The 18827-nt window shown below is 40.5% G+C and overlaps 1 protein-coding gene across 1 annotated transcript in view; it reads right to left on the bottom strand.

Moving 5' to 3' along the window:
* The window catches only part of RAB11FIP2 (RAB11 family interacting protein 2), a 31026-nt gene extending 16902 nt beyond the window's left edge, over nucleotides 1–14124 (bottom strand). The window contains exons 1-3 of the mRNA XM_064464249.1: nucleotides 13130–14124; nucleotides 1337–1779; nucleotides 169–631 (exon numbers count right to left, since the gene is read on the bottom strand). Of these exons, the coding sequence (XP_064320319.1) occupies nucleotides 169–631; nucleotides 1337–1779; nucleotides 13130–13482 (1259 nt within the window). The 5' untranslated portion in view covers nucleotides 13483–14124. The remainder of the gene's footprint in view (nucleotides 1–168; nucleotides 632–1336; nucleotides 1780–13129) is intronic.
* Nucleotides 14125–18827: the final 4703 nt, after the last annotated feature.

Below are 18827 nucleotides of genomic sequence, written 5' to 3' on the forward strand. Positions count from 1 at the left end.
AAGTAAGAAAAGATCAAACTATACAAAAAGTTCTTAACTTTTACTCAGAAACAGATAAGCAGTGATATAAACGCATACAAAGCACAAAGACTGTGTTCCTCAATACTTCACATTTTCATTTATATAGCATGTTGCAAGATATCAGATCGAAATACAGCAAAAACCTACCTTGAAGATGGCAACATGCTTGTAGGCTTGAAGTTTGTCATAAACGGATTAGTTGAATCATAGTCAAAACTCTCCTGATGAGTTTCACCAAATGCACTAGGTGATTTCAAGTCAGTAGAACTGTCTGATCCCCCATTGCTAAGTTTATCTGACCTCTTGCTATCTTTTTTTCCAGTCACTCTTTCAAAAAGGCTAACTTTCTCTTTTTTCTCTTTTTTAATTTCTTTTCTGATTTCAACAGGTTTGGAAAACAGACTTATGTTTTGATCCCATGCTGCTGGGCTTTCTTCAAAAGGATTCTTCTGTCTTGGCAGTGTAGCAAATTTTTGGGGTAACGAAGCACTCACATTGGTAAATGGGTCATTTTGTGCTTCCAGTGCAGTTTCATCAACTGTGCTGTCAAGCTGGTTCATTTTAGAAGTATCAACACTTAATGTCCTTCTGTGTGGAGATTTTAGACTCCCTGCAAACAATCTGTCATTAGTATATTATCAATGAGACACTATATCATAGTTTATGACATGCAGAGAACCCATTTTAGCTTAGGTCTAGAAGCTTTGCAATGGAGCCTCAGTTCAAAATACTGCTGAGTAACTAAGCTATTTAAAAACAAAAAAAAACAAACCAGCAGCTGTGGCCTTGAATTCATGGTTCAGAAACGTTTACGGATAGACACCACAGCAAATTTTTGTTTCCTGTATGAAAACTAAGTTCTACAAAGAAGACAGCTATGCCTAGTGTTCCATTCAAGAAAGAGACAATTGCGTAGTAACTTTGAACAATGCGAAGTATTTTCAGTTCTTTATATAAATCAGGTTTAAAACTTTGGTGATAGTTTTCAACTTTTTAAACAGACTTTTACTTTTCACAAGACACTATTTTTGCCTGGAGTTCCCTCCAGCATGCCATGCTTTACTACAACATACTCTCAGATGAGGACATAAGAAAAATGCTAAATTACTATACATTATGACCAATAAAAGTTATTTCTTATGCTCAGAAACAGTAATTATGAGTCACCACCAACTAATGGAAGTGAAAAAAAAAAAAGGCCAGCAATATTTCTTAACTCTTTGGCCTTGTAATTGCTTCATAAACTAAAGAAACAGACTTTTGAATGCCCTAATAGCAGTGAACTGTAATTATAATGGTCACAAGTTTTACTTACCACCTTCATCGACCGAACCAAAAGATTCTAGCTGACGCCTGAAAAGATGAGAGTATCCAACTGTGCTGGATTTCATTTTTTCTGAGGAGACATGCGATCCCGTTAAATCTGACATTGAATGAGCTGAGGATAGCCGCTGAGGTCCCAGAAGGAAAGGTTTTTTTGGTTTTGATTTCATTTGTACTTCACCACTACATACCTCTACATTTGCATCAGGTACGTGAGTACTTGGGATGATTGCAGAGGATGTATCCGAAAACGTCCCATCATTTTTTCGACCCTTCATTTTGTCTTTTAGCTTAGCAAAAGGGGATTTGGTTTTGTCCTTCATTGACAAATCAAACATACTTGCTGTCATGTTATTCCTCATAAATTGAATATTGACCTTTATTTCTCCTCTGTCTTTAGTTCTCTTCCCTTGTCTGGACTCTAGGTGAAACCACCTTAAAGAAGAAAAACAGCAAGTTAAGTTTTCTGGAGCGTAGTCATTAAACTATGGTTAGCTGGTTAATGTATCTGACTATTATAATTTAAAATATGAAAGCCAAATTCCATACCAAAAACTAAAACATTACTGTACTGAAAAACTTCTTTTGAAGAGAGAACTTAATAACTAAGCAAGCATGAAGCATTTTGCAGTGTTCACCTGTTTCAAGAATCAAAATCAACTCTGTGGAAGCTTACTAAACTTCCACAAAGCTAATGCGCTCACATCCCCTGACAAAGGGGAATTTGTATCTAATGTTAATTAGAAATACAAATATATTTTATTTTGCTATTAAAAAGGACTCTCGATATCTTTCAAGTGGCCTTTACTCAGAAGTGATGTATATTACCTGAATGTTTACTATGTGGCAAATATTTCATCTAGTAACCTGTTCTCCTTTGATTTTGCTCAGGTTTATACACTAGCAAACATTTTTCCCCTCTGTCCCTTCCTCGTAACCACTGGTTAAGATTTATGTCAACGGCACTAGCACTAGCCAAGAAACATCCAAGACCCCTGAATAGTCAATCATCATTTCAGTCTGTAACCCCAACCCCTACTTATGCTGACAGTAACTCCATGAGCACCGGTGGCAGAACAGCGAGGGCGTAGGTGTATCTAACAGCTGTCCCTTCTTTTGCAGGTCACCAGCAGGATTAACTTCAGAAATATTTCTGCAGGCTTTGGAACCTTGACATAAACCCCCACTCCTTGAAAAGAGATCAAAGGTGTGATCATCTGCTTCAAAAAGCCCAGTGTGCTTCTTTGCCAGGTTGAATAAAGGCTTTATCATTATCCAAGCATCTTATTCACTCCCTATTGTACTCCACTGTCCCATGCAAGCATCTGCAGAATTATGGCTCAATCTTCCTTCACGTAAATGAATGACTGACACACAATCCCTTCTCCACACCCATCATCAATAGCCTTTTCCTATTTCAAAAAGGGGCACAAGGGCATATTTCAGATCCACCAGCTCCAAAGTGCTCTAAACCCAGGGTCAGGAGAAATGTATGCACACGTGCTAACACATCAGTGCATTATCACAATGAAGTAACTTTTGAACTGGAGACTAAGAAATGAAATTGCCTATCAGCACAGATGCCGAATTGATCATGCAGTTATACATACATTATTCAGTGCTGCCAAATATAGAAAACAAGGGCAGGAAAGGAGAAAAATAACCCTCAATTTCCTTTCAGATTTCATAAATATTTTTAAAGGTGACAGCTGAAATAAAATTTTCAGGCAGAGATACTATTTTTTGGTTGAGAAAATACTTCTAACGTGACCCACCAAAGAAATAATCAAAAGGATAATGAGTATTATAGGTTTTTTTGTTGCTTTGTGATGTCCAAAAGGTTTTATATCCCATACTAAACAAGAATAATTAAGAAATATCAGACCTTCTCTATCCCGGCACTGGACAACATGATTCCAGACCAGTAGATCCAGAAGTTCAAACCAGTAAGAAGACAATTAAGCCTTTAGGAAGAAAATTTTTCTTCTCTTGTAAGCTAACTTCATATACGTATTTTAAATGAAACGCAAAACCTGAAATATGTTACCTGTCTGAAGAAGACGGATCGCTTTTCCTTTTAGTTAATAACATTTGAATTCTTCGTAACTGATTCCAGAAACACTTTAAGTCATCTATAGAGTTGCTACAGAAAACGCACACAACAGACCCAAGACAATCTTTTTTGTGATATATAATGTCGTAAAAACTGGAAGACAAGATAAACTGCTTTCTTTAAAACTCTTCTTTAAAAGAAAACATATTCATATATTCTCTTAAAACAAAACAAACAAACAATACACAGCCATAACGAGCAAGCCTTTGCTCAGACAGATCTTGCCTGTGCAGAAAAAACCACCCTGAAAGTGAAAGTCCTGCCCATGATTCCTTTAGACAGATGCTAAATGTAAACATAAAAATAAATAAGGCTTATGAGTGTTTTAAGAGGCTTATTAGGCAGAGAGGACCTCACTTTTTGATATTCAAATTTAATGGCTCAGCCTACACTGTAAGAAAACACATTCCCTTCTCTCTGTTTCTCTTCCCTCACAGGTCTCAAAATGTATTTCTGATAAGATTGCTGAATTTTCATGTTTCGCGTTAAGAATTACCAAAACTTTAAACTGATGTATGACACTTGCTAATTTGTTTTAGAACAATACCACGACATAAATTCTTAAGCTTTTGCTGTGTGGACGTTTTCTCTTAAAAGTTAATTTAACTGAATTATTAACATTCTTATCATGGATCAACAACCGCTCTCTGTCACTGCCAGTACTCACCTGCCTACGGCATACCTCTGCATACTGTTTTGACATTCACCAGGTCTGAAGGAGACAAATCCAGCACACAACTAATACGTTGCCTTTGCAGCTTGTACACTTGTTTTCAAAGTAGACTTGGAAGAATTTGACACTAAAAATAAGGTCAGCTGGGAAAACAAAGAGACTCTCCTTACCCTAGGAAGATAACAGAACGGCATAAGGGACTGGACCTCATACCTGCTGGGACCAGGTTCAACACCACTACTGATTCCAGCAGAATTTAATCATAAGCTCTTTACTCCAGCAAAATTTCTCTGGACTTCAGTGGAATTTCTATGTGATTAATGATTGCTGGATCAACTCTTTGTATGAGAGACAGATATTTAATTTTCATAGGCATTTCAAGAAGGTTTCTTTGTTACCTTGGAGAGTTTATCTTGTTTTTGTTATGATGAAGGTACCATATGCTTCAGCTCATAACAAGACAATATGAGAAGCAGACTCAAATAATGATTTTCTTCAAATTCAAAGGCAAATAATTACTTTTTTAAACAGATGAGAACAAACGCAAGCAACGCATTTGTGTGGAGCTGCACATGAATGGGCAACTGAGTCTGTAAATGTTTCTTATTAGAAACATTTTTTCTAATGTTTCTACAACACATGGGCGTGAGCAACAAATAGAAAAAACAGCACGGTACATAATAGAAAAAAGAATTGGAAAATTACGTCCACTGTTTTCAGATAACAACATTTGGGTCCTAAAATACTAAATTCCACTATACCACTGCCAATTTAAAAAAATTGTAATGTATTATAAAAGCCAATAAAACTTGCTATTTTGGTTTTGTTTACAGTACTTTTAGCCACAATAAATGCTCCATTTGTCAGGCTGCCATGAGCTTATTCTATAGAAAGCCTGTACAAAGTAGGAAAATAGCCAATAACATACACGAACAAAACAGGGTGGCTTTTATGAGAGCAGATGCCCTTTTATTTAATAACCAAATATTACATCCAGTCTTGCAGACAGTCTTTATTTAAACAGACCTTGTACACAGTCTGGCAAATTTTCCCAACTTCAAAGGAAGCCGTATTGGCTTCTGAATCACATTCATACTTCTTGCTCTCACCTTCAAATGTTCTGTAGGACAACATCCTCCATAGACCCTCTAATTTCAACTTTTCCCCTATGCTTTCCATCAGAACAACCCTTGCTTCTTTTTCTCATCTGCTTGTTGAGTGCGCTAATGGGTTTCGCCTGTCTTGCACAGGTTTCTGATCATTTTTATTTTGTATGCATTATATAAATTGCCACTATGTATGCTGACATTTTTTTTTTTTAACGCGGGACGATCAACATTCAGGCCCAAACAGGAAAAATCCTACTGAACAGTCAGCCCTGAAAAACTAAAGCCATGCTTCTTCAGATAGGGCTATTTTCTAACCACAACAAAATTACTCAATTTTGGCCATGCCTACAATTAGGGGTGAAAAAACAAACTCCCTTATTTCTAAGAAGGACAATAACCGTCTTCTGCATACTATTAAAGTGAATTGTAAAGTATTAGCCGTACTGAACCCTTTCCCTTAGTAAAGATAGACATGAAGAGTGAAGGAGAAAACTGAAATAAGTAAGTTACAAAATTCTGGCCTGCCTATGCCATCTAAATAGCTAGTGATCTACAAACATATTTACATGCTCAACACATTTTCTTCAACTGTTCTCTTCTTCCCCTTTTTCTGATTTCATTTTTTCCCCATTAACTTGGTTTCCTCCCTTTTGCTTATCTATACACTATTCTCACTGCACCCTTCATCCTGCATTTAACAAATATTTTGAAACCAATACCTTGTTTCTCTTCTCCTAAAAGCAGGAAGCTGATGTCGTCGCGTCTTACCCTCCAAATCTGCCACAGAATCTGACTGTTCTAAAGCTTAGCCCTCTCTCTTCTTTGAGGAAGCATCACTCAACTTATTCTGCTCACCATGTAACAGTGAGCAGGATAGGTTGACAGTATGGGTAAGAAAAATAATAACAGTATGGGTAAGAAAAACCACTCTGTAATTTTAATTACATTTTAATTATGTACTTAAAACTTAAACAGCCTCCAAAACCACTGGGATACTCGTCTACCAATTTCAACAGGAATTAGAAGTCTTCTAGCCAGCACATTCAACCTGTGCATGACAGACGACCTTCTGGCTCAGTCTTCTTGCCAGTGCTGAAGTTGGAAAGTACTAATGGGATTTTTCCCACTCATTTTGCCGCCTCTCAAAAACACCACTCTGCCTTTACTCTACCAGGAAATACCTACTGAGCAGATCTAGTTGTGCTTTGCTGAAATCATTACATTGCACCCAAAGATTTTTACAAAATCTTGATTTTGATTCACAAATTACTGTAGGAATTCTGCAAAAAGCCACATAATCATCACAGCATCCACAAGGCTTCTAACCTTGATTTTACAGGTAAAATCAGCATCCTGATCTGCTAAGCATCTTTAATCTGCTCCACAGTGATGAGGAGAATTTTCTACACTGGCGGGTACTTCTAAAACTACCCCCATAAAAGACCATCAAAATCCCAATGATAGAGCATGTCCATCAGCTGTCATGGGAAAGAAGTACGTCTTCATCTTAGATTACTATGTTCAAGCCAGATACACTGAAAAAACTTGCTTCACAAAATCCCACTAGCATGAACGTCAACAGCTAACAGATAAAAACCAACATCCAAAGCCCAGAACCATACAACACTTTCATTAGCAGCAAATGCACTTTGAAATATGCAGAAGTATGTTTTGTGATAAGCCACTCAGATACCATACTGAAAGACTGCCCCAAAAGCCAGTAAGTAGGAAAATTAAGGCAAGGGGCTGAGCACAAACTACATTGTTTATGAGGGGAAAAGAAGAAGAAAACAGATCATTTACTAAAATAAGTGGTGACATTCACAAAGATGAATACTATTACTTTCTGGAAGCCAACTGAAATTATATATACAAAGTAGAGTTTAAAAATAAATATTACAGGGTGACATTGTAACACCACAAAACATATGGGAACTGACACATATCTCAACACCCTTCCTTACTATGGCGTTAGCTAACATCAACTGGAATAAAAGGAATTAAGTGGTCTTAGTTTACTTATTATTTTGGCTAAAGACTGTGTGTGAGAACTTTTATTTTAGAAAAAAAATAACTGAAGAATTAAGAGAATCAAGGCTAATTATTTCAGTTGAGTGTGTCTGCAAGCATGTGTGTGTGTGCACAGAAAATGGAGAAGTATTTCAATCCAGATGGCACTCAGAGTCTGACTCAGAACTCTGACTTATGCAGAGGATGTGTCTGCATTTGTTGTCAAAGTGTAAACGCTGGGAATGTTACTAGATAATTTGAAAATATTGCTACAATCCCATAAAACTACAACTGGGCGCAACTTTTTGTTTTCCCCCACAAGCACCTTTCTCTTCTGTTCCTTACTACTACCTTACCTTCTTTTTTTTTTTTTTTAATGTGGTACCACAAAAGCAACAGCACAAATCCATATGGATCCTCCAGGACACTCATTATTACTGTGCCTTTAACAAATTTCTCAGTTACTACTCTTCCCACTTTTGACTAGAGTGAAACAAGTTCTTTTTCTTACTTTCACCACATTTTGATAATTTCTGTTACAGCCTGCCATTACTACTTAGTTTTATCACCTAAAAAGCATTTTTCTGGTTTAAACTAAATTTAAGACTTAAAAATAGTAAATAATATTTATAATGTGTTATGTTTTGTAAAACTATTTTTCAAAAGGCACTATTCATTGACAAACACTGAGTCCTTGACAATCATATTGTTTACTGGTAGTTGTGTGTTCATAATTCAAGTTGCATTTGAAGCCTCCTACTTGAGCACCTGCTGCTTGCTTATGCTACTACAGATGAGAGAGAGGACAGGGCAAAGGCAGTCGAAGGGGGAACCTGTCCATATCCAAGGAGGTGGCTGCCAAGAAGGAATTCACAGTCATCCAGAGGAAGTCGCACAACTTTTGTATCTTTCAGGAAGCTCAGCAGCACTACAGCATAAGTGCTTACAACAGAGGGGTATTGATCGCGGTCAATCATTAATTCTTTTTGTTTGTTTGTTTGCTGAGAAGCTGGTTTTGACTATTTTAAATGATCGATGTAAGCTGAGGAGAAGTATCTTCGATAAGGACAAGATTTCTTCACTGTATTATGCTCAAATAAGCAATTTTACAAAACTGCTGCAACTGGGGGGGAGGGCAGGGATTGTTGAGGTATTATAGAAACCAGGGAAAAGGGAAATTAAGTCACAAATAGAAGACGTCTCCTCCAACAAAATTTCCCTAAGAAAGAATAACTCTATCATTGCCTGCCCCCTTCAAATTTATAACATACCAGACTAGTTTGCACCTTAAATCAGCTGGAGGTATAATAACATTAGCTCTCCAGGAAAGCTAATAAAGACATGGACAATAAAGTGTGTGGAATTAGAGAACAAGGATTAAGCAAATGCCAATGAAATAAGTAACATCATGATGAAAGCTAACAGAAATTTATTATTCTATTGCTGTGTTCAATTAGCACACAGGAGGAAAAAAAACTAAGCACAGTCATTAAGAAAAACTACTGAAAAATACTTCAGCAAATTAAGACGTGTCAGTAAATGATTATATTTTATGTCATGATAATTCGAAAATTTGTTTCGATTTTATGCATTGTCAGGTCACCAGTAGTAAGGCAACTATGAATTCTATCTGAATAGAAATTATTACAAAAACATATATATGCTTTAAAACAACACATTCACTGATCATCACCTACATTTAAACCGCAAGAGCAAAAGATGTATATTTTTTTCTGCAACAGCAGACCAAAAGAATTGTCAAGTATTTCTCAGGATGAATTAAAAAAAACCTACAGGATTTTACTGCAAAAAAATAAAACCATGTCAGAAATCTAAGATCTGAAAACTTATGCTAAATATAATCCCAATAAAGCAGTACCTCCCAAGCTATTCAAACTGTTAAAAAAACTCCGTAAAACCTCCCAGCATCTGAAGCGTAGTTTTCAACTCTGAAGAGCAGAGGAGGCAAAAAGGGCCTGTCCATTTCCAACTGCAGCAGAGATACCAGAGACGCAAATTTACAAAGTCAGGGCAGCGTGATGGGCACTTTCGCACCAATACAGAAAGCAAATTAACTAGGAACCTGCAGATGCTTTGGCCGAGGTCTCAGGAAGAGACCTAGAAAGGGAACATCTGAACCACATCTGGATCTAACCATTCCAGGAATTTTGACTTTTAAGAGTTCCAGAAAACATCAGTTTTAGAAAGGAAGAGAAAGGACATAGCGTGATGGTGCGTACACATTTTTCACTATCAAATTATAGTAAACATACTGCTTTGTTTCATTAAATATTGTGTGAAACCAAGTCTATTAGAACACAAGACACGCAAACCCTACTATGAGGCCTCTGACTGAAAACTTTACTGCAGAGAATATTTTTCGTGTGACAAGTACCAAAAAAGCTATACAGAAAAAAGGATTATTTTTCCCTAACATAATGTTTCTAAAGGTGCAGCAAATTTTTAAACTTATTTCTTCCAAATTATAAAATATTAAATAAAAAAAAATACAAAAAGATTAATGTCATACACCCCTCGCTCTTCCTAGGAATTAAAAATTAGCTGGTAGCATTCACTTCCCATACCTCCTTACTAAAAAAGCACTAGGGAATTGCTGACAGGGTTCAGCATTGTGCAGAATATTAAATATCTTTTTTGCAATACCCTGGTGACTCTTGAGTCTGTCTCTTACAGCACCATATGTACAGCTGTGTTGGAAAGAGGAAGCTATTAAATATATTAAAAAGTAGAAATATTACCAATAGACACTTCATCAAATAACTGGATCTCATTCATCCCCAAACAAAGCAAGAAATGTTAAGGTTACATCAACATGAGAAAATAACTCTGGATTTAATAACACCACAAGCCTGTTGAACATATTTGAAAGTAAAAACATTGCTTAATAAAACAGATTAGTGTTTCTGAAACAATGAATATAGCTTTCAACCATCAGAATGCTTTGGTAATAAAGACATTGGACTTGGTCTTGAAAGGCACAGGGTATCTCAGTTCCCACACCACAGTCACGGAGAGAAGGTCTTTGGTCCAAATATATTACCCTTAGTTTACTGCCAACACAGGACTAGGAATATGTTGTATCAAAAAGGATTTATTAAAAGGAAAAAAAAGAGTGTTTTGGTTGAGATTGTATTTGCAAATATATTCTTGAAAGTTTGCCCTCTTCCCACATACACGTACAAAAACTGCATCCACATCTCCAACTAATGCTTACAGGAGACAGCAACAACACACATGCATTGCACAAAGGCACACGAGTAGACAACCCTGATATCTTCTCAAAGACATCTGAACGCTTAAGGACTCTGAATTATTTTTTCAAAAGTGAGTTTCAAAAATGACATTTTCCAGGTTTCTAAGCACCTAAAGCCATTGACAGGAAAACTGGACTTTCAGTGGCTCCTGTCGCATAAGAATTTAAATCAACATTAAGTGAGTATGTGCTGCTAAAAACCCCACTAACCGCCCATCCGCACTTTTACAGGTATACAAGACTGTTACAAGTATGGCTGTTCGGCTCTAGAAGCCTAACACCCATCAACTTTTAATAAGATTTGCAATCCTAAATGCTCGAGTAATTTCTGAAAATAGGACTTGGGCTGTTTGTAAAAATTTCCCCATAGGCTCCCATCTTCCGCAGTACAGCCTGGAGGCAGAGCGCAGCCTTCTCAGGGCGCCCTGGTAATTTCGGCAGTGGTCTCGGGAAGCACCACTGCACATTTATACAGCATGAGTTCCTCTCTCACACTTCAGAGAAAGAAGTGAAAAGATAAAGAACACCTATGAAGCCCTGCTAAGACACAACTTTATATAAAAATACAGAAGAGATCTGAATGTTTATTTAACTATCACAAGGACTATGTTAATTACCACACGTACAAATTTTTGCAATAACTTTCTTAGACTCCAGTACTACTGCTAAAATTGCTGCAAAAGCATATGGTTCCCCAAAGGGAAAAGGGTTTTTTTTACTTACAGTAATACATGAATAATTTACATATTTTCCTCCAGTTTCTGAATACATATTTCTACTCAAGCTTACAAAGTTTTTACAGTTAGCAGCGGTTCTACTTCATTCATTCACCTTTTTTTCTGTAGAGCAGCTAGGTGTTTAAACTAAAGCAGTTGCCTGTGACTTGCAAGATAATGACAACTGACGATTAAAGAATATTTAAGATGCATGCCTAAAGATCATTGAAAGTTCTTGAATCAAGTGTAAATAGAAATTAAGACCCTAAGGCTACAGGCATGACCATGTATTGCATCAAGGTAACTGGTTTGTCCTTAAAAGATAAGCAATTAAAAAGTATGATACTTCAGACCATGAACCCACAAGAGATTCTGCACAGACACTCTGTTCCCTATTATACAGTTAGTGAACATACTGTTTTGCTAAAAATTTAGTTTAGGAAAAAAAAAACCAACAAAACCAAACACCAGGGCAAAGACAGCTTTGCCTTGTCTTAGGTGTTCCATCAAGCTCAGCCACTGCACGTAAGCAGGACCAGGTTTTGAGATGGTTTCTGCAGAAATAGATGTCTGATCAACCAGACCTGGCTGGTGTTGCTGTACTGATTACTGCCTCCAACTGCGCCTGCTCCGACTCTGATGGAGTGAACGCCTCCCCAGCACACTCAGCGACAGACAAGCGATGCCAGCGTCTTAGTCACTTGGATGCAAAGTCCAGCATCTTACCATAGACCACCATCACCAACAGAAGAAATACCAGGCTTTAACAGATAAGGTCTGGGCACAGGAGCCTTTCTACTCTACTGAAGAGTCACAAGAGGAGGAACAGCACCTGGGGCAGGAACTTTTTAACCACTGCAGAAAGATTTGTCAGCGCTCATACATCACTGCCTACATATTGCTAACTTGGAGGTCTGCATGCTGTTCTTAGACTGCTTCTGCGGGACAAGCATAGCTAAAACAAACACAAATCATGTAGCCACAGCCACGCCTGCAGTACGCTTACACCTGTAGTTTACTCCCACAGATTTTGGAAAGTAAGTTACACTGGTACCAGGCATCTTCGTGCAACAATGTCCTAACTAGAAATTCTAAAGAATTTTACTAATTTAGTTGAAAAACCCAGAGGGTTAGATAAGTTTACAGTTCAGCCTTATAAACTGCTGTTATGCTTTTTGTTTTTTTTTTTAGTTTTGCATTCCAGTGACAGAATTTGCTGGCAAATGGCAATTTTGTTTGACAAAGGCTTACACAGGTAGTGATGGAGGCTACTACAACAGCAGAAATATCTCTTTAGTCTTCTCTGTTGAGGCCTGCTGTACAGAGCAGCCTGCAGAATTGCGGCCTAAGCCTTATCTGGATCAGAAAAGCACTGTGCTGCTGTGGTACACCTTCATTAAGTCACAGTTCATTGACTACTAAAACATATATATAAAATATCTGAATACGCTTGGTTGCAGCAACTGAAGGAAAACATTTTTAAGGAGAACACCACCAGGCTTCAAGGGAGTCTGGGTCGCATACATGGTTCAAACTGAGGTAGGAGTTCAATGGGGATATGGCCCTGCGCAGAACAAAGGCAAATCTTTAGAAAAACAGACTGCAAGGCATTCATGTTGCACACAAGACTTTGTAAAAAAATGTTAATGTTATTGACAGTCCTTCCCTGTGCAGGGCGACCACTGTGATTACAGTAAACTTCTCTCTGGAAGACGTCAGGCCGCAATGGCGTTAACTGTATGCGTTAGGGGCTTTGAACACACCACAGAGGAAAGAAATGTCCTCATTACATTTCCAACTATGTTGCTAATAAGGCTACTATTCCCCCCCACCCAAGTGCAAGCGTACCAGGTATACAAATGATAGTGAAGAAAACCAACCATCACTTACTCTGTTTTCCTTCTTTGCTTGTCCTCAAATATATCATTCAGACTTATCGCCACCTGTCCCAAAAACTTGTCGAGCCCCACCAGCGACCTGTGCATGACAATCAGGTACAGGATGTATTTTTCTGGACTCTCCTGCATGAGTAATCCAGGGAGCTCGAAGGAGGCCTCTTCTTTCCAGACAGGATCAAGGGTCTTCTCGGCCACTGAGGTGGAGTACTTCTCCTTGCCCAGCTGTATGATGGTGTAGGCATCGTTGCTGCCATTTTTACCTTTTGGCTTCAGACCTTTGGCTTGAAGGACCGTAACTTGCACGTGAGTTGGGAACCACTTCTGGGCTTGCTCTGCTAGCATCATCTTTGAAGATCGCAGCAGCAATAACAATCGCAAAGTCTGTCAAGTCTTCGAGTTGCTGTGTAAGGGCACTTACGGCGGGGACACCTGTCAGGGCTCAGCCCGCTCCTTCCTCCAGCGCTCCCGGCCGCCGGCGGCACTCACCGGTCCTCAGGGCCCCCCTCCCCGCGCAGCCCTACCCGCGGCTCCATGGCGGGGGGCTGCAGGCTCCCCCCCGGCACCCGCACCGCTCCCCTCCCGCCGCCGCCCCCCGGGCATCCCCCGCGCAGGGCCCCTCCGCCGCCCGGCCCGGCCCGCCGCGGCTCCTCAGCGCGGCCCGGCCCGGCGCGGGCCCCGCCGGCGGCCTCCCGCTGCCCCCGCCGGCTCGGTGCCTCGGGGCGGCGGGCAGCGCCGGGGGGGAGGCTCGCCGCCGCCCCGCTCCTCCGCGGGGCTGTGGGGCCGGGCTGCCGCGGCCGTCAGGGCGCTGTCCTGCCGTCTGCCTCAGCCGCTCGCCGCGCTCCCTCCGCGCCGCCGCCCGGCCTGACGGGCCGGCTCCGCCGCTTCCGCCTTCCCCATGCTGCCAGCGGCGGCGGCGGCGGCTCCGCGGCGGTCAGAGGGCAGAGGGCAGGGTTCGCCCCCTCCTCGCCGCCGCCTCCCTTCCCTTCCCTTCCCTTCCCTTCCCTTCCCTTCCCGCGCCGGTACCGCGCAGGACGCCGGTACCCCCGCTGAGGTTCCCCCCACTGCCGGCGGTCCTGCCCAAGGACGGGGCGGGGAGAGGCCGGGGTCCCCTCGGGGGTGACGGAGAGCTGGGCCCTCGGGGTCCCCGTCTCGTTAGTTTATCGCTGGTTTCACTTCAGAGGGGAGAGAGATCCCCCCTGGAGCTGTGGGCAAGAGGCAACTTCTATAGGCATTAACTAGTGTGGTAGGAATAATATTCGTATTATTGTGTTTATATGAATTATTAATATAGCAATAGTGATAATATTATCCATTATATTTAGCAAGGGAAAGAAGCCCCGTTAAATCCCTGGGCAGAGGCGGGGGAGCGCGGGGTTTGAGCAGCGGTGGCTTGTCTGTGTGTCCTGGGCCTGGGGGCTCTGAGCTGGCCCTGGGGACTCCAAGCTTGCCCTGGGGGCTCCGAGCTGGCCCTGGGGGTGGTCACAGACCTGGGCTGCTCTGGAGGAAGCTCTAATTGGTCTGTCCTGCTGCAAGCCACTTCGGGAACTTTTATTTTCCACCCATCTTGGCAATTCTGTTGGATTTAAATGAGAAAGCAGAAGTAATTGTCAGGTGTTTCAAGGACACATAATTTTATTGACACTACACCTGGAGGCTACGTGTGTATGTGTGCGTGTACGTGTGCACCTGTAAGCAGGGCCACAGGTATCACCTTTGTTTCAAAGAAAGAAGCGAAGCCCACACAGAATTAGGGTTCCAAGGCTCCATATCCCACCCCCAAAACCATAACAAGCAGGAAAATCAGCAGCTAAGTCAGATAATACTTCATCCACCACCCCTCACTCATGAGTCCCCAGTCCACAGCTCACGGGTTAGTGAGCAACAAAAAGCTTGGGAGACTATACTGCTGAGACCTACAGGAAATTAAAAAGTTAAAGCTGAAGGCCATTAGGGAGAGTAAAGTATGATGCTGCCCACAACGCTTAATGCTGAGCGAGTTATTGTCCAGGGTCAGGAAAGGCTGAGGATCAAGTCTACACATAGTCATTAGTCTGAGTCCCAGCTCACATTATCTCTGTACACAATTTAAGTAACTACTTAAATGACCCTGAAGTTTTGACTGGGAATATTTGTTTCCGTGCTGTGATAATTAATACAGCGCTGGCACTTCTGTCCTCTTCCACATGGTATCTGATTTTTGTTGATGTTGGAAAATACATGGTCCAGTTGGAAATAACAACTTCAGGATATGCCTTGGGATCATATTAAAATAACAGCATGTGGATGGATTGTCTAGGGTGGTAATGTCTTAAAGAGTTGCAAATGCTATGATTGTCTGCCTTGGTTTGTATCAGTGAGATACTAATGGTCAAATTAAGGCTGCACATCGACTCTTTGGGATAAATCGCCATCCCCCTCTCCTGAAAATCATTTCCCCTCCTCTCCAGCTTCCAGCGTCCCACATCCTCAGGTAGCTTTCCCAAATGTTTCATAATGAGTTTTCAATGAAGCTCCCAGGGCGAACTGCTGTGCTTGGGGGAAGAGTAGCGGTACCTCAGGCTGGAAGAGCCAGGAAGGATTATGGTGACAGTGTTCTGCAGGAGACTTGGGCCATGGGGGAAAGCCACAGGGTTCTTGTTGGAAACCAGGGAGACATATGTACATCACATTATTTCTTAAATGAATTTAACCACATACAAATTCTGTTTTAATAGAATATTCTTTGTTGCACTAAATCGAAACCAAGCATGATGCGCTTGTCAAATCAAAACAAGAAACGAATTTTAGGTAGGCAGAATGAATTTATTTAATCAGAAGTTTAAGTCAAACATCATGTCTTGCATGCTGTGTCTTAGGAAAAATTTTATGGGTTCTTACAACAGGCAGGATTTGTGCCTTTTCCTTGTCTTTTATTGGTATTCTATCATTTCTTATTGTTGTCTCTCCTAAATGGGTTCTGACTGGAATACATATGCATGCAGCTGAACAGGGGAAGGTGAAGAACTATTGTACCTCCACATACATCTATTGATACAATACCCAATCTGCCTTCCCTACTTTCAAAAATAAGCAGATTATTAGTCCTCTACTCTTTGTGCGCAATCTGGCATGTGAGGAGAGTGGAGCCTTTCCCCTTCCTCATGTCTCTCCTCTCTGCTCAGCTGGTGGAGCAGGCTTTGGGGAGATGCCCTCTCAACTCCCCCACCCCTGTGCTTGAAGTGAATTCTACTCAAAGGTGCACCAGATGTATTTTATTCCCTCTTACACTCCTCTAGGGTGAAGTTGCAATCCGGCCTTTTGATTTCGTTCTCTTTGGAATAGGGACATTGTCATCTTCTTGAATGTAATGTGCGATATAAATGACAAAACATCTCAGAGAAATAATGATATCTCCAGCAGCACAGTGTCCACCGGCACTAAGTTAGAGCATTAATCCAGAAACAACTCAGATTCCCGCTTACTAAACCACCGCCACTGCTCCGTGGCTGCATGCACTGTAGGTTTTGCTCATCACTCTCCATGATTTAGTGAATATTATATTAGGAAATCCATTTTGCTTTCTATGCACCATTTTGGTTACAAGACTGTACTGTTCCTTTGCTTGTACTTTTCCTCCCCATGTTGAGACCAAGCACTGTGGATGCAGGACAAACAGTGCAGGAACATCAGTGGTCATTAATATTAAATACTTTGCCTTAGCACTATAGTGGGAATGCTAATGAGGATGACTAATCTTTGAGAAACCATTTTTTCTGCCTGAATTTGAAGCAGGCACTAACCAAACAACAGTTCACATGGGGAAGGAGACCGTGAAGCTGACAGAAGTGATGGACATATTCTGTTTTCGCTGTCTCTTCACTGATTAGAATAAGCAGGCAAAAATATCTACAAGAGGAGGAAAGTCTGGGGACTCTGAAAGAGATAATTAAAACTCAAGTGTCTCCTGGGTAAAGGACAGATTTTTTTCTTAGACTGGGTTTTGGCAAGATCTGTAATTCATGCTTTCTCAGTGAAAAGGACTTATGGCTTTTTATGTATCAAGGTCACCATATTCCTTTTTCTAGCTAGGTCATGTCATCAAAATCTCCTTAATCCCAGAATTTTATTTATTTTGAGTGGTTTATTTAGGAAGGAATAGCATAGTAGACTAACAACGTGAGAGGAGAGAGGGACATTATCTACAGGCAGAGCATAGTACAGATAGTGCAAATCAGAAGTGTAGAAACAGTTTTCCGAGGCCAGATGTTCCAGATCTGATGGCTTTTTCTTCAGCATCAAGAATTCTGAGCTTGCTTATCTCAGCTTTCCCCAACCCTACACAGGTGGTGGGAGGAGAGGGAAAAGGGACACGACAGAGAACGATAAAGAAGCTACCATCCTCAGAGAGAAATCTGTTTTACCACAATATAGCACTCAAGGGAGCTGCTTTTAAGCGCAAGCTCCAAACGTTGCATTTTGAGCTCAAAATCCTCTAAAAGAAACAAAACCAAGGACTGGAAAATTCATGATAGAACATCCTCAGAGTGAGTGAACTTGGACAGGAAACATGATACAGCAATGAGAGTGAGTTTAAAAAAAAATTGTTTATCACAGAACAACAGTGGATATCTATGGTGTATTTAATACAGAACCTTAATCCTCATGTGTGCCATCTATCTCTATTACACATTCTTCCAGGCATTTCTGGCCCAGGAGATCAACATTGTTTTTCAAAGAGGGAATTCCAAGAATTATGGTGGACTTTTTTAAATTTCAGTAATTTGAAATACCCTCTCAATTTTCCCTGCTGAGCCAACGGTACATCTGATTAAACATCAGGCTTGATATTCTGGCTGCCCTTGCAAAAGAAAATGCAAGAAAACCTTTTCGCCTGTGCTGCTGAGACAGTTCCATCTTCTGCTTCTCATTTCCAGTTGCATACTTGCTAAGGAAGATCAGAGCAGTTGTGCTTACAGCGGAAAACTGTAGCAGATAATTTGGTGATTTAAATTCTCCCCGATTTCTGTTTATGAGGTAGGAAGCATTTTTTTATTTTTTATGAAAATGCTATTCCTTCTTTGAAATTGTTTGCTGAATAATTCTCTGTTGGCAGATCTTGGGCACTGTGTTTGTTTTGAACATTATTGTAGTTGTGAGGCACAGGCTGGTTTTGTCTAGACATGTAATGAGCTTCTGCTTTCTGCCTGGCTGACACTAACTTCCAGTTGCTGTTGCAACTGTCCAGATTGCACATTTTCTGAAGAGACTATGCAAATTTTGAGACTGAACATTGTTGTCTCTTAACTTTATCTTAGCTGTTGTTATTTTTTCAATTAGTGACTTCTTCAGGAATTCACTAGAATTAATTGATCGCAGAAATCAAATAACTAGGCTCAAACCCACCACTGTGGCTTGGAAAGTTTTTCTCAAGCTACTGTTTTTGTCTGCTCTCTTGGTTTGAGAAGCATTCACTAAGTGGAAGTATTTTGATGTAAATATTAAAAGCTAGATGAACAGTGATCACATTTCTCTCCTGAACGCAAGTTTTTCATCCCCAAGCGTTCATGGTTTTCTGAGGCTGGGTGAGTTAGGCAGTGTCCTGCTCTGCATGCTCTCTTTTACATTTCACATTCACTCTTATTAGAACATCTCAGAAGTACAATCTTATTCTCCAGCTGTCTTTGGCCTCAACACTAGGGCTGAATCCTCTC

This window comes from Phalacrocorax carbo, chromosome 12, assembly GCF_963921805.1.
Source record: "Phalacrocorax carbo chromosome 12, bPhaCar2.1, whole genome shotgun sequence".
NCBI lineage: Eukaryota > Metazoa > Chordata > Aves > Suliformes > Phalacrocoracidae > Phalacrocorax > Phalacrocorax carbo.